This window comes from Physeter macrocephalus, chromosome 14 (genome assembly GCF_002837175.3).
Source record: "Physeter macrocephalus isolate SW-GA chromosome 14, ASM283717v5, whole genome shotgun sequence".
Classification (NCBI taxonomy): domain Eukaryota; kingdom Metazoa; phylum Chordata; class Mammalia; order Artiodactyla; family Physeteridae; genus Physeter; species Physeter macrocephalus.
The window spans coordinates 114,064,295-114,077,020 of record NC_041227.1 but is presented as its reverse complement, the minus strand read 5'-3'; the positions used below and the strand labels follow the sequence as shown (position 1 = coordinate 114,077,020).

At 39.2% G+C, this 12,726-nt stretch overlaps 1 protein-coding gene across 1 annotated transcript in view; it reads right to left on the bottom strand.

Annotated features, from left to right (window-relative positions):
• Positions 1–12,726, bottom strand: part of SKAP1 (src kinase associated phosphoprotein 1) — a 280,928-nt gene that overhangs the window by 215,495 nt on the left and 52,707 nt on the right. Inside the window, exon 5 of the mRNA XM_024130167.2 lies at positions 1,856–1,881. Within this exon, the coding sequence (XP_023985935.1) occupies positions 1,856–1,881 (26 nt within the window). The remainder of the gene's footprint in view (positions 1–1,855; positions 1,882–12,726) is intronic.

The window sequence follows — 12,726 nt, the reverse complement described above, 5'->3', positions numbered from 1 at the left end:
TCCACCTCACTACAAATAACTCAATTTCATTTCTTTTTATGGCTGAGTAATATTCCATTGTATATATGTGCCACATCTTCTTTATCCATTCATCTGTTGATGGACACTTAGGTTGCTTCCATGTCCTGGCTACTGTAAATAGAGCTGCAATGAACATTTTGGTACATGACTCTTTTTGAATTATGGTTTTCTCAGGGTATATGCCCAGTTGTGGGATTGCTGGGTCGTATGGTAGTTCTATTTGTAGTTCTTTAAGGAACCTCCATACTGTTCTCCATAGTGGCTGTATCAATTTACATTCCCACCAACAGTGCAAGAGTGTTCCCTTTTCTCCACATCCTCTCCATCTGTCCTTTGTCTTTTTAGCGCCACACAGTCCCTTGTGTTAAGCTCCAAAATTATTTTCTCTTCTCAACACATTACTATACCACATCTCTGACACTAATTCTTCATTTCTCCTTTAGGTAAGTAATTCTACCTTCACAGTTCCATTCATTTCTGCCAGTTCACATTCATGTTCTGCCCACTGTGGATTTTGATTAACATCTGTTAAACACTGAACTATAGGGCCATTCCTTGAATAGCATATTTCACATTTTGCAAAGCAAACTGCTACATTATTACATATAATTCTCCATTCTCAATCTATGTTTTCAGCCATAAATGCTTTAGGACAGTGAGATATATAGTAACACCATATCACATTATTTAAAATATTATAAATGCTATGACTTTAATTTACAAGAGTTTAAAACCTTTAAAAAGCTTTTTTATTCCTTAAAATTTGCTTTTAAAGAAAACCTTATATAGACTTGAAAGTATGAGCTAGGAAAATTTAAATTTTAATAAAATTCGTACCATTACTCACAGTTTGAATTTTTTAAGGTATTATTGCTCACTGAGACTGGACAATGTTAAGAGAATAAAAAAGGTTGGAAAAGTTTGCAATTGGTTAAAAAATGTTATAGAGCAAAATAGTTCATAAAGCTATTTTAGATTTTCAAGTTTAATCTAAAACTCTCTGTGATTTTCTGAGAAGATAAAAATCTCCCATTTATAACAAGTTGAGATAATTAATATTCGGAACGATATTTCTGACATTCTCAACCAGTGTACTAAAAATAAAGAATGCATATACTTTAAAGACAACCCCTCAAACTGAATTCAGAAAAAAATTTCAATTTTGAACCTTTTAAAAATGTGCTCCATTCCTTTTTTTTTTTTCAATTTTGCACACAGCTGTCTGTTGTACTTTTAAGAATCATGCCAGATGCTGGGTTCATCCAGCAAAAGCAGGAAAACAATGGTTTGAAAGCAATTAGAAGCACTGAGGCTGCAGTGAGGCTCATATTAAAATGTGATAACACCGTTCTAGTGGGAATTTCAACACTACTCCATTTCTGACATTTTTCTGTTGCCAGACAGGCGGCCTGTGTAGAAGAGCACTGTGATCGAGGAGGTAACATACTGGCATTTATTTCTGGAGCAAATGAAGGATTAGCTGAGTTGGGGCCCTCCCAAGGCTTTTATTATGGACTCGGCCACCATTTTATTTGAATGCCAGTGGATCCTGTTGGCATCTAACTAAGCTCAAGGAATAAAAGCATAGTAAAGCTTTGGTCCTATAAAATAATCTAGCACTAATCCATTCAGAAGGCAGAAGCATCAGGGCCTCTTGTTGCTAAAAAGCAGGGCAGGGGGGCCCAGCAGCATGAAGGTTAATTAAACACTCTACTAACTTTCCTCAGAAATGGCTAATGCCACTCTATGGAGAATCTTATTTAGAAGATGCAGAAGTAACAATACCATCTACACATTTTTAGTATAAAACCATAAACGGTCAGAGAGGACTCACCTTGGGGCTGAAAATTCCAAAAGTACCTGAAATAAAAGGAAAAAGAATGGAGATGAGCCAAACTTGTATTTCTCAATCTTGGTTGGCATATGGTAGCTATAGCACCCAGTCCAAAAAGCTTCCTAAATAGTCAATAACTAGCCAAAGCCACTACCTACTCTAAGAAAAACCAAAGGGCTGTCCCTGAGATTTGAAAGATACTTAAAGGCTTGAAAGGGACATTTAACTCGCTGTGCCACCTTATGTAAGCTTGACTTGAGAGCTGGAAAAGTCCTAAAATGTTACCTAGCCATGGTCCAGGGTTTCTCATAAGGAGCTCTGCAGGCTCTGAGCAGGAAAATTCCTTGTTGTGACAACCTGTCCTGTGTATTACAAGACAATCAGCATGACTGGTCCTGGGCACCAAAAACCAGTGGCACCCCCAGTTGTTATGACAACTAAAGCACCCCCCCAACACATCCCCAAATACCTTCTAGCCTAAATTCTTAATTTTACAGGTGAAGTGTGACAACTGATTCAAGGTTATCTAATGTTTTAGTGTCCTAGCCAAGACTGGGGCTCTGGCAGTCCACTCTGTCATTCTATCTCCTCTTTTATTTTGGGAAATGATCGGCAAAACCGACAACCCTTAAAGTCTTAAACCAAATGAAATGGCAGTAGCAGCAAGGATCGTTTGTAAGTTACTTATTTGAAATCTAAATTGCTTTCCCCCAGCAGAAGCAATGCTATATACAGTGGCTACCCACAGAGGCCTATCGCACTTTGGATTCCATTTCCTCCCGCCTTCACAGGGACCTTACATTATTCTGTATCGACTTTCTCTTGAGTAAATTCAACCTCTTCCTCTCAGTGTGGCCCTTTCCATAAGCATTTATGATCATAGAAAAATAAAGCAAACCTTCCCTCACCCCCTTCATATCGCTCCATCTGCTGTCCACTTTCCCTTCACATCACAGTGAAATTTTCAAAAGTGTTGTCATAGTTTCTCCTTATTTCCTCACCTCCCACTCACTCCTCATCATACTCCAATCTTGCTTACAGTCACCACACATGAATTCTTGCTATGAACATAGTGACCTCTATGTCTCTAAATAGAAAGAAAATTTTTCTATCCTCATCTTGACTTCCCAGGGGTGCATATGTGTATAAAAGCATTTTTTCCTAAGGAGAGAGTGCACAGCTTTTATCAAATTCTTAAAAAGATTCATAATCCAAAAAAGATTAGGAAAATGGTAATGCATTGGTGATAATGGTGTGTCTTCCAGTACACACATGACTGAAATAAGGTGTGGCTACTTTAGGGAGGAACACCAGCCCAGTGAGCACCTAGGTTATTTCTTTATAAGATAAAAATTGAGAAAATGTAGAGGAAGGAGATATGTGGGGAGTGTGTTGCCATAATCCAGAGATGAATTTGTGGGAAATAAGCAGAGTTGAGGAAGAGAAGGTGAAGAAACCTTGCGATTGACTTTTCTTGTTCCTGTTCTTTCTCAGAACAGTTCTGGGCTAGCATTCAGGTAAAGGAATGTAAGATGCTTGGGTTAGAGGGCAGGGAAAGCTCAGAACAGCTTTGACATCTTCAGTGGAAAAGGGGAGAGGGGATAAGAAAACGATGGGTGGGAAATGTAAAGGTGCAACATCTGGGGGAAAGGGCATCCATGTTGACTTAAGGGCATATGTAAGTTGAAACTGTCTGTAACTTAAGTAATTTGTTTATATTAGTATGATGGGTTAATCTCCACCTAGCAGACAGTGCAGCTTCCCACTGAACCTGGCCACTGTGAAAAGTTTTCCATAAAACTCTTGTCTGTAAAACACAGCTAATCAAGCAAATTATCAAAGGGGTGAGCAATTTTCCATCTTCTTTTCCTATTTTTCCATCTTCTTTTCCTATTTTTCCATCTTCTTTCAAGGCATTGCCTTGGCCCCTTATTCCAATCATTACCCAAACTCTAATTCAATATAAATAAAAAATAAATAATAAATAGAAATAGAAATTAGGGTGTTAGCGTGTGCAAATTGTGCATGTGCACTCCTCTTTCCAAAACGTTAGTGATGGCAACAGAAAGAACTTTGCTAACAAATGTTGTTTTCATTTATTGACCCAGAAAAAAACTTAGCCATGCCCTGGCAGTTAAAGGGCCAACTCATGGCAAATTGTTAAATAGATAAAATGTTACTAATTATCTACGTCTCTTCTTTTATCTGCTCCGCCCATAATACCCACTCCAACTCACACACATGTAAAATGTCCTGGTTTCCTGGTTTCTCTTGTTAGTTAAGAAGATGTTATATGTTCACATATACTAAGTATTGCTTCTCGCAATAGTAGTTATATCTTAAGAAGGCTGATTATGGAGAAAGAATTAAATATAACAGATAAATTAAATTTAATCCAATAAAGTGGCAGGTCTATCTAGTTGATGTTAAATAGCAGAATCTGCTTTATTCTTTTTTTTTTTTTTTTGCAGTACGCGGGCCTCTCACTGTTGTGGCCTCTCCCGTTGCGGAGCACAGGCTCCGGACGCGCAGGCTCAGCGGCCACGGCTCACGGGCCCAGCCGCTCTGTGGCATGTGGGGTCTTCCCGGACTGGGGTACGAACCCGTGTCCCCTGCATCGGCAGGCGGACTCTCAACCACTGCGCCACCAGGGAAGCCCCAGAATCTGCTTTATTCTTGATGATACTGTAATTAAATCTTTCTGTCAATAAAAATCATATGTAAAAAAAAAAATCATATGTAGAACTCGATGTGGAATGACATAAAGTGGAAAGTTAGTTCCTTTCTTTCTCAAGAGGTATAAAACTATCCTGATAACCTACCTCTTTTCCCTCTCTTCTTGTTTTAACTATTAATTATGTAACAACCCTAAAGAAAGTCTGTTTGCGCAGGCGTGGGCGCACACACGCACACACACACACACACACCCCTCTATCCCACAGCTCACAGAGGATACTTCTAAAAAGCAAGGCCAAAAGGTGAGCAATCTCATCCCTCACTGGAGAGTGCCATGTATTATTCTCTGCTGGACACATCTGAGGTCTTGATCTTGTCTTGTTAAATATATCCTATGGATGGCCTTCATCACATTCTCTGGAAAGATGATTCCACACTAGAGAATTCTACACTCTTTAGGAGGCATTAGTCAAATCCTGCCAACATCTTCAAATTCTCATCCTTCACTCTGAAAACAATTATGCCTTAACCAGAGACTCCAACAAGTCTGAAACTAGAAATTTTAAACCAAAATACAAAGACCACAATAGAAGTATATAGAAGAAAAAGCATGCAAACACACACAGAGTTGTGTTTATCCTAAAAGCCTCTAAGAATTTCCTATCAGGGCTGAGCAGATAGATGAACAAACACTTCTTTAATCTTCTCTTTGAAGCTTCAGCTTCAATATGAAAGGGAAGCTATCACTCCTCTGCAATATCCATACTCAGCATCACCAGGTCCATGCAAATGATATTTGGAACTTGAAAAAGATGAGTACAGAATGAGCAGAGAGAAAATGCTGCAACCATATTGGTGATGAAGATCTTCACATTCAGTCAAAATAAATCCATCTTAACCTGTGCCTCCAAAAATGAAAATGGAAGAATAAGATTTCACAGCATTTAGTCTACGGCACAAAATAAAGTCTTGAAAATTTAGGGTTACATTACATGCAAAACAAAATTTGCTATTTGTGTTTTTTTTTAATTAAAGAGGTTTTAACTGAACTTTAGTTTAAGGAAAAGTGCAGCAAATATTAAATGCACCCACAATATTGAGGGAGTCTTGATGAACAGCTGCAGCTGTAGCAGCAGTTGTAATAGTATGATAATAATAATGCTAAGATTTTTGAAACATATTGTTGGGCACTGTTTTAAGCACTTCTCTTATATTAACTCGCTTCCTCCACACTCTAACCCTATTATTATGACCATTTTATAAATGAGGAAACCAAGGCCTCAAGAGGTGAGATAACTTGCCCATCGTTTCACAGCTAGTAATCAAGGCAGACAGGTTTCGAATCCTAGCAACTAGTTGCAGAACAGGCACTCTAATAAGAAATTAAGTTTTGGGACTTCCCTGGTGGTCCAGTGGTTAAGACTCCACGCTTCCACTGCAGGGGGGTGCGGGTTCATCCCTGGTCGGGGAACTAAGATCCCACGTGCCATGCGGCACAGCCAAAAAAATAAAAAAAAATTTAAGAGGAAAGTTTTGAAAATACAATCTAACTTAAAAACACTCAGCAAAATGAATTCTTTCTCTAAAGACATTTTATTATTGTAACAGAATTCAGTCACTCAGTCAACAAATATTTATTGAATGTCTTCTATATGCTTTGCTCTGGTGCCACGGATGAAATGGTGACTGAAATAGATACGGTCCATCTCAGATTATACTTCAGTATCTTTCAAATTGCAATCATACTGTTCTAGTTTGCCACTCAAGATTCACAGAATATTAGATTTCTCCTAAAAATGAGGCTATTGACTTTTAATCATTAGTTTGGGGTTTCAGGGTGGGTGTCAAATTCTTGACCATGGAGCTAACCAATAAACATGGTTATTGAGATTAAAATACTCAGAGCATTGCCCACTCAGCTAGCTAATTAGATAGATCCTGGTGAAGTAGGTAAGACAACTGTAACTATCCTCATGTTACTGGAAATATCTAAGAAGGAAAAATAATTCCATTTCCGAATTATAGTAAAACAATGTATTCAGCAAGTAAGATACGCTAGGTATTGTGCTAAGTATACGTTTTACATGTATTATTTTATTTAATCTTCATCATAATCCTGTGAGGTCAGTACTATTATTATCCCCATTTTACAGATGAGGAAACTAAGACTCAGGAATGTCAAACAAATTGACCAGGATCATGTAGCTATTAAGTGGCAGAACCAAGATCTGTATCCAGGACTGCTTGGTTCCAGAGCCCAAGCTCTTAAATTTCATATTAACTGCATTTCTATTGGCTGTAATATAGAAAACAAATCTAGTATTAAGAGAAGGTATAATTGTTTTGTCAGACAGCCTAGTATCAGGGAGTAATCAGTTCAGAGGTCTTTAATTTGGAGTCAACTATGGACTCAACTATTTGAGCTTGAGGAGATTCATGAACTCCCTAAAATTATGGGTGAAAAGTAATATGTGTTTTCTTTTCTCTTGAAAAAGAGTCCATAAACTGCATCAGATTTCCAAAAATGTGACTAACTCTCTGCCTCCAAAATGATAAGACCCTCTGGGTTAGATGCATAGGATTATAATGGCATTATAAACCTAGCTATGCAGAAAGGCCAACATCTGTAATGTTATAAATCTAGAACATCTAGATGAAAATTTTTTGCAACTAAAGCATTAAAAGTGTTATTTTACCTGTGACTTACAGAAATTTAAAACCTATCATACATTCCCTGTCTTGGTAAACCACCTGTTAAAAAATCAGATCCCTTCTCGATGACTTACAGATATCCACATATGAACTTCACTTTTTTGTACAAAAACAGTGGTGTCTTCTAAATGGATAGGCTATCTGCAATACTCAGTGTCCAGAGACCTCTATTTCCCTCTTGACCATCTCTGTTCTCTGGTAATGGCTGTCTCCAAACAGACTGCAAAGACTAAAACTGAAGTGTTATCCTGGCATTAGAAATGGAATTTTGGAATTCAAATGGACACCTGGGCTTTAACGGCAAGTTAATAATGCTAGGAAAACCCTTGTAATTGACCTTGAGCAATGAGCCACATGATAAAGACTGATTTACGCCCAAGGAAATGACTTTTCTGAACAACACTAATAGTCTGTACACTGGATATTTCCTATAACCTCTTCTCTCACTTGGGAAAATTCACTTGATTTCTAATTCTCTTTCTCCTACTAGTGTTCCATCTCCTACCTTGCAAAAGGAATGGGCAAGGGGCAAAGGGTAATAGGGCATGACACCCAAGAACAGAAATGGGAAAAGAGCACCATCTGGTGGAAGTCTCTGGTGGAGGCGTCAGAGGACTGGGACCCAGGGGGTGGGATACCAGCCTTAGAAACAGTTGGGCAAGAATGGGAAGGTCCCTGGGAGTGGTGCCGCCTGTAGTCCCTGTTCCTTCAATTCATCACAAGTACAAGACCTAGTGTCTGCCTACAGGAAGCTTACAATCTAGTCCAAAATATGAGATACTTACATATGAAGAGATGTCAATCTAAGATAGGAAATAACAAATATTATGGTAACAACAGACAATAAGCACATAACTCAAGTAATAGAAGGACCTGTCATAAGAAAGTCTTGGGTTCTTTGGGGGAAGCTAATATTTCTGTGATCTTGAGTCTATATCCACAAATTTTAGAAACCCTAGAAGACAGCACCACAAAGTTCTCTTACAAGACACAATGGTCTCAATTAAACTTTTATTTAAAAATAAACAAGCAACATTATCTGATTTGACAGTATTACCCATGACTAAAACAAATTTTTTTAGAAGTCCATTCCCAGACAATAAAAAAGAAATAATATAAAGTAAATTAATTCAATAAAACCCTATTCACCACTAGAGTCTTCTATAACACTATCACTACATGAAATCCCTATGTCAATCCAACATCCACTCTGGATATTAAAAGTAAGAAATCTAGGAGCTAAATGATGCCCTTTCACTGAAACACTGAAACCTACATTCTAATATTTCTTCCCCTGTGTTCTAGCGTTAACACTGCAACTTGTGGTTGTTATGACTATATGCAATCCCCATACACCCTACATGTAATAGACAACCAAGTATAACTTAATGAACTATTACAGAAAAATGCTAGCCAGCTATGTTGTGGCAAAATAAAAAACCCTGAATGTCAGGTCAGAGTTGACGTTTCTTTCTCTTTGTGCAAATAAAAGGGAGCAACTGAGGGGCGAGTTGGTTTGCTTGTTTTTAGGGTATAATGTCCACGGTGATCAGATCCAGCAGAAGTGTGCAGCCTGGATGGGAGAGAGAAAAGGAGGGAAGCAGTTTAGGAAGCTGCTGGAGAGCAAAAGAAGGGACAAGAGATTTGATAACAGACGTGGAGGCAGGTTGGGAATGGAGAGTCAGAAGGAAAGTCAGAGACGTCTTTTGGTTCCAAACGTGTGTATTGAGAGAAAACAAGGCAGAACTCACATACAAAGAAATCTAGCTGACTATCATATTTTAATCTGTACTATCTTTAGCTCTTGCCCTGCCATTTTTGTCACCGTTGATACTTAGAACTAATTTGTTTTTTCATTTGTTCGTTTTATTAATTTTTATTGGAGTATGGTTGCTTTACAATATTGTGTTAGCCTCCACTGCACAACAAAATGAATCAGCCACACACACACAGATATCCCCTCCCTTTTGGACTTCCCTCCCATGTAGGTTACCACAGTGCATTAGGTAGAGTTCCCTGTGCTATACAGTATGTACCCATCAGTTGCCTATTTTATACATAGTATCAATAATGTATACGTGTCAATCCCAGTCTCCAGTTTCCTCCCACCCCACCCCTTTCGCCCTTGGTATCCATACATTTGTTCTCTATGTCTGTGTCTCTATTTCTGCTTTGCAAATAAGATCACCTCTACCATTTTTCTAGATTCCACGTATATGTATTATTGTATGATATTTACTTTTTCTTTCTGACTTACTTCACTCTGTATGACACTCTCTAGGTCCATCCACGTCTCTACAAATGACCCAACTTCATTCCAGAACCTAACTTGTTTTATTTTTTGCTTGCTTCAGGTTAATAGCTACCCTTAGACCACTGAGACTCTTAGTTATCTGATTGATGAATAACTGATAACTGTATGACTCTGTGACTGAGGACCATATACTCATTGAATTTTACAGCTGGAAGGACATCGAAGGTCATTTAACCTGGCCCCTCACTTTACAGATGATAAAAACGAAGCATGGAGAGGTTATCTGATTGCACCATAAGAGTTTAAAAATCTACATTGTGGAGCTATCACAGTTTATCTTGTGAAGAATCAGGAACAGGTTCAAAAACATGATATTCATTTGAAAATTCCTTTGATATTTTTCTTGTTATGAACATGGTCACTTTATTCACCTGAGAGCAAATGTTACACAAAATTTTTAAGCTGGACTAGTTCCTAGGGCTCCTCCAGGCAGTGTGGATTTGTGAACATTAACATGTCAACATACCCTTTATATCTCAAGTTATGAATACTCTCAAACAGTAATAAATCTCCACTATTTGCCAGACACTCTGTGAGGAACTGAGAGGACAGAAAGCCTAAACTGTGGGCCAGTTTGGCTAGAATTATGCAAAATTGTGCAAAAGTGGTGTGACTGACCCAAAACACACACAAGGTAAAAATTGGGGCCAGAAGAACCCAGGTCTGGCAATTCCAGAACCCATCTTACTGCCTAGAGATGAAAGTTGCTGGGGGTGGATCTGGGAATGGATATTGGAAGATGGCTGGCGGTGGGGGGGAGAAGGGTCACAGAGAGGCCAGGCCCAGGATGCAGAGGGAGGCCAGGCAGAGGGGCCAGGCCCATCAGAGCAGGTGGCAGAGGCCCAAAGCAGACATGTTTGAGGAGGGGGCAGGGCAGGATTCTGAGTGGGCTCCAACCTGAAAGTTTTTGTTTTATCTTGTGAAACAGGCTATGATGTCAAGCAAGAGTGAGAGGGGATATGATAAGGTAAAGACTGCTAAAGATTTGAGGGGGAAGAATACTGAGGAAAATTGGAAAGGTTGCTGATATGGGGCATGTGAAATAACTGCCAGGCATCATTAAGGGGTGAGCTGAGGTTGGAGACTAAGATTTACTGTGGCGGCAGTCCAATTGTGTAATTTTTCTCCAGCACTGATTATCTGCCCAGGTATAAGATCAGAAAAAGTGGACAGTTGAATTGATCCAAGGTTAGAATTTTTCTAGGCTTGTGGGATGAAAGGACAAGAGAGTAAGAGAAGACTGGAGGGGCACACCATGGAGCTCGGGCTGGCCAGGGTAGAAACCAAAGGCCAAAAACTTGACTATAACGTCTGTACACATGAAACACTTTTAACAATCAATTAAAATATTCAAAAACAGGAGATATCATTATTCTACTCTTCTCTCTCAGGACTGTTCTTTGTCCCAAAAGTCCCAAACCTCTCCTATCTCATGTTCCCCGTTTCAAAGGCTGACAACTCCATCTACCCAACTGAAACTTAGGAATCATCCTTTACCTCTTTCCCTATTCTATGTACATCCCGTCATTCACAAAGACCTGGAGATTCTACTCCCTTCATATATTTTTAATCTATCTCCTCTTCCTCTCTACGGGCATTGAATTCACTCAAGACCTCAAAATGCCTCACCCAGATCAATACAACCATGTCCCAAGTGGTCTACCTGACACCTTGCTCCTCTCTGACCCATTCCCCCCAGTGCTGATGGAGACCGTGAAGAGCAAAGGCTCTGCAGACAAGTCTGGGTTGCAGTTCCACCATCTTCATCTTCTAGCTGTGAGACTGTATCTACAGCGTCAGTTTCCTCATCTTTAAAATATAAATAATAACCATACCTGTCTCGTATGGTTCTTGGGAGGATTAACTGAGATGATACACACAAAGAACTGAGCATTAGGCCTGGCACCTGGCAGCCTTCAATAAATCTCAACTGTTATGTCATTAGCACCATCATTATTCTAACAACCTAACAACATGCAAGCCAAGTCTTAACATCCCCCTGCTTGAAACCCTTCAGTGGCTTACCCCAGCCTGGTCCTCCCCTGCTCTGCTCACACACTCCTGCTCTTACATGTCGCAGCTCTCTCTGCTGGCACACTTTCCCCTTCAGTCCCCTTCCTCTCCTAGTGAACCCTTGATGGTCCTTCAAGGCTCAGCTCAGTCTCCTGTGTTAGGTGCTCCCCCAGCACATATGTGCACTCGCCTCAGCAGCATCTGTGTACTGCACCACAAGCTTCTTGTCTCTCTAGGTCACTGAGCCCTCAAGGGGCAGTAGCACAGAGCTTGCTAAATAAGTGAACAAAGGTGAGAGGCAGAAGGGCTGTCTGAGCTCAGCATGAGTAGAGCACAGAGTACAGTTCAGGGAAGGGTGGAGACAAGGTTGGAGAGGCAGGCAGAAGGCAAGGCTCTCTAAGCAATGCTATGGGGCATGGATTTTATCCCAAATAAGATAGGGAGAGGTACCCTCCTTTTCCTCTAAATTATTCACACAAAGGTAAGAGGGGGAAAAAAGAAATCAAAGGAAGGGAAGAAAAGAAGAGAAAGATAAAAATAAGTAAACTTAGTTAAACTAAAATCTTCATCCAAATGAAGAATTTTTTTCCCCAAAGCCTGGCTTCAAAGGCTAACTATAAAATGACCGGCAAAAGTATACTTCGAAAGATACAACCGAATGCACATCACAGTGGCAAGAATCCAATATATAAATACAATCAATTTGTTTCCTCATTAAAAGCTTTCATGAAGAAAATGATTTAATACAAATGCTAAAGCTACTGACACAGATTAATTGAAAAATAACAACAGAATTCTAATTAAAGACATAATATTATTTCACTCATTCACACTGCACCAAAATTTGAATATATAAAAACAGAATCTAGAAAGCAGACTTCTACTGGCAACCACTCTAAGAACTACAACGCATTACTGAAATGAAAAAAAAAACTCCTATCCTTAAGTGTACACTTTCTTCCAGCTAAGAACTGAAATGTACACAAAAATTCAGAAATCATTTTAAAATTATTTCACAGTTTTGCCCTCAACTTGACTTTTTTTCTAATTGTACAAGATTCTATACTAAAATATCATTCTTTCCCATTTCTTTCTTTTTTTTTTCTTTTTTTTTTTTTTTGTGGTATGCGGGCCTCCCTCCGTTGCGGCCTCTCCC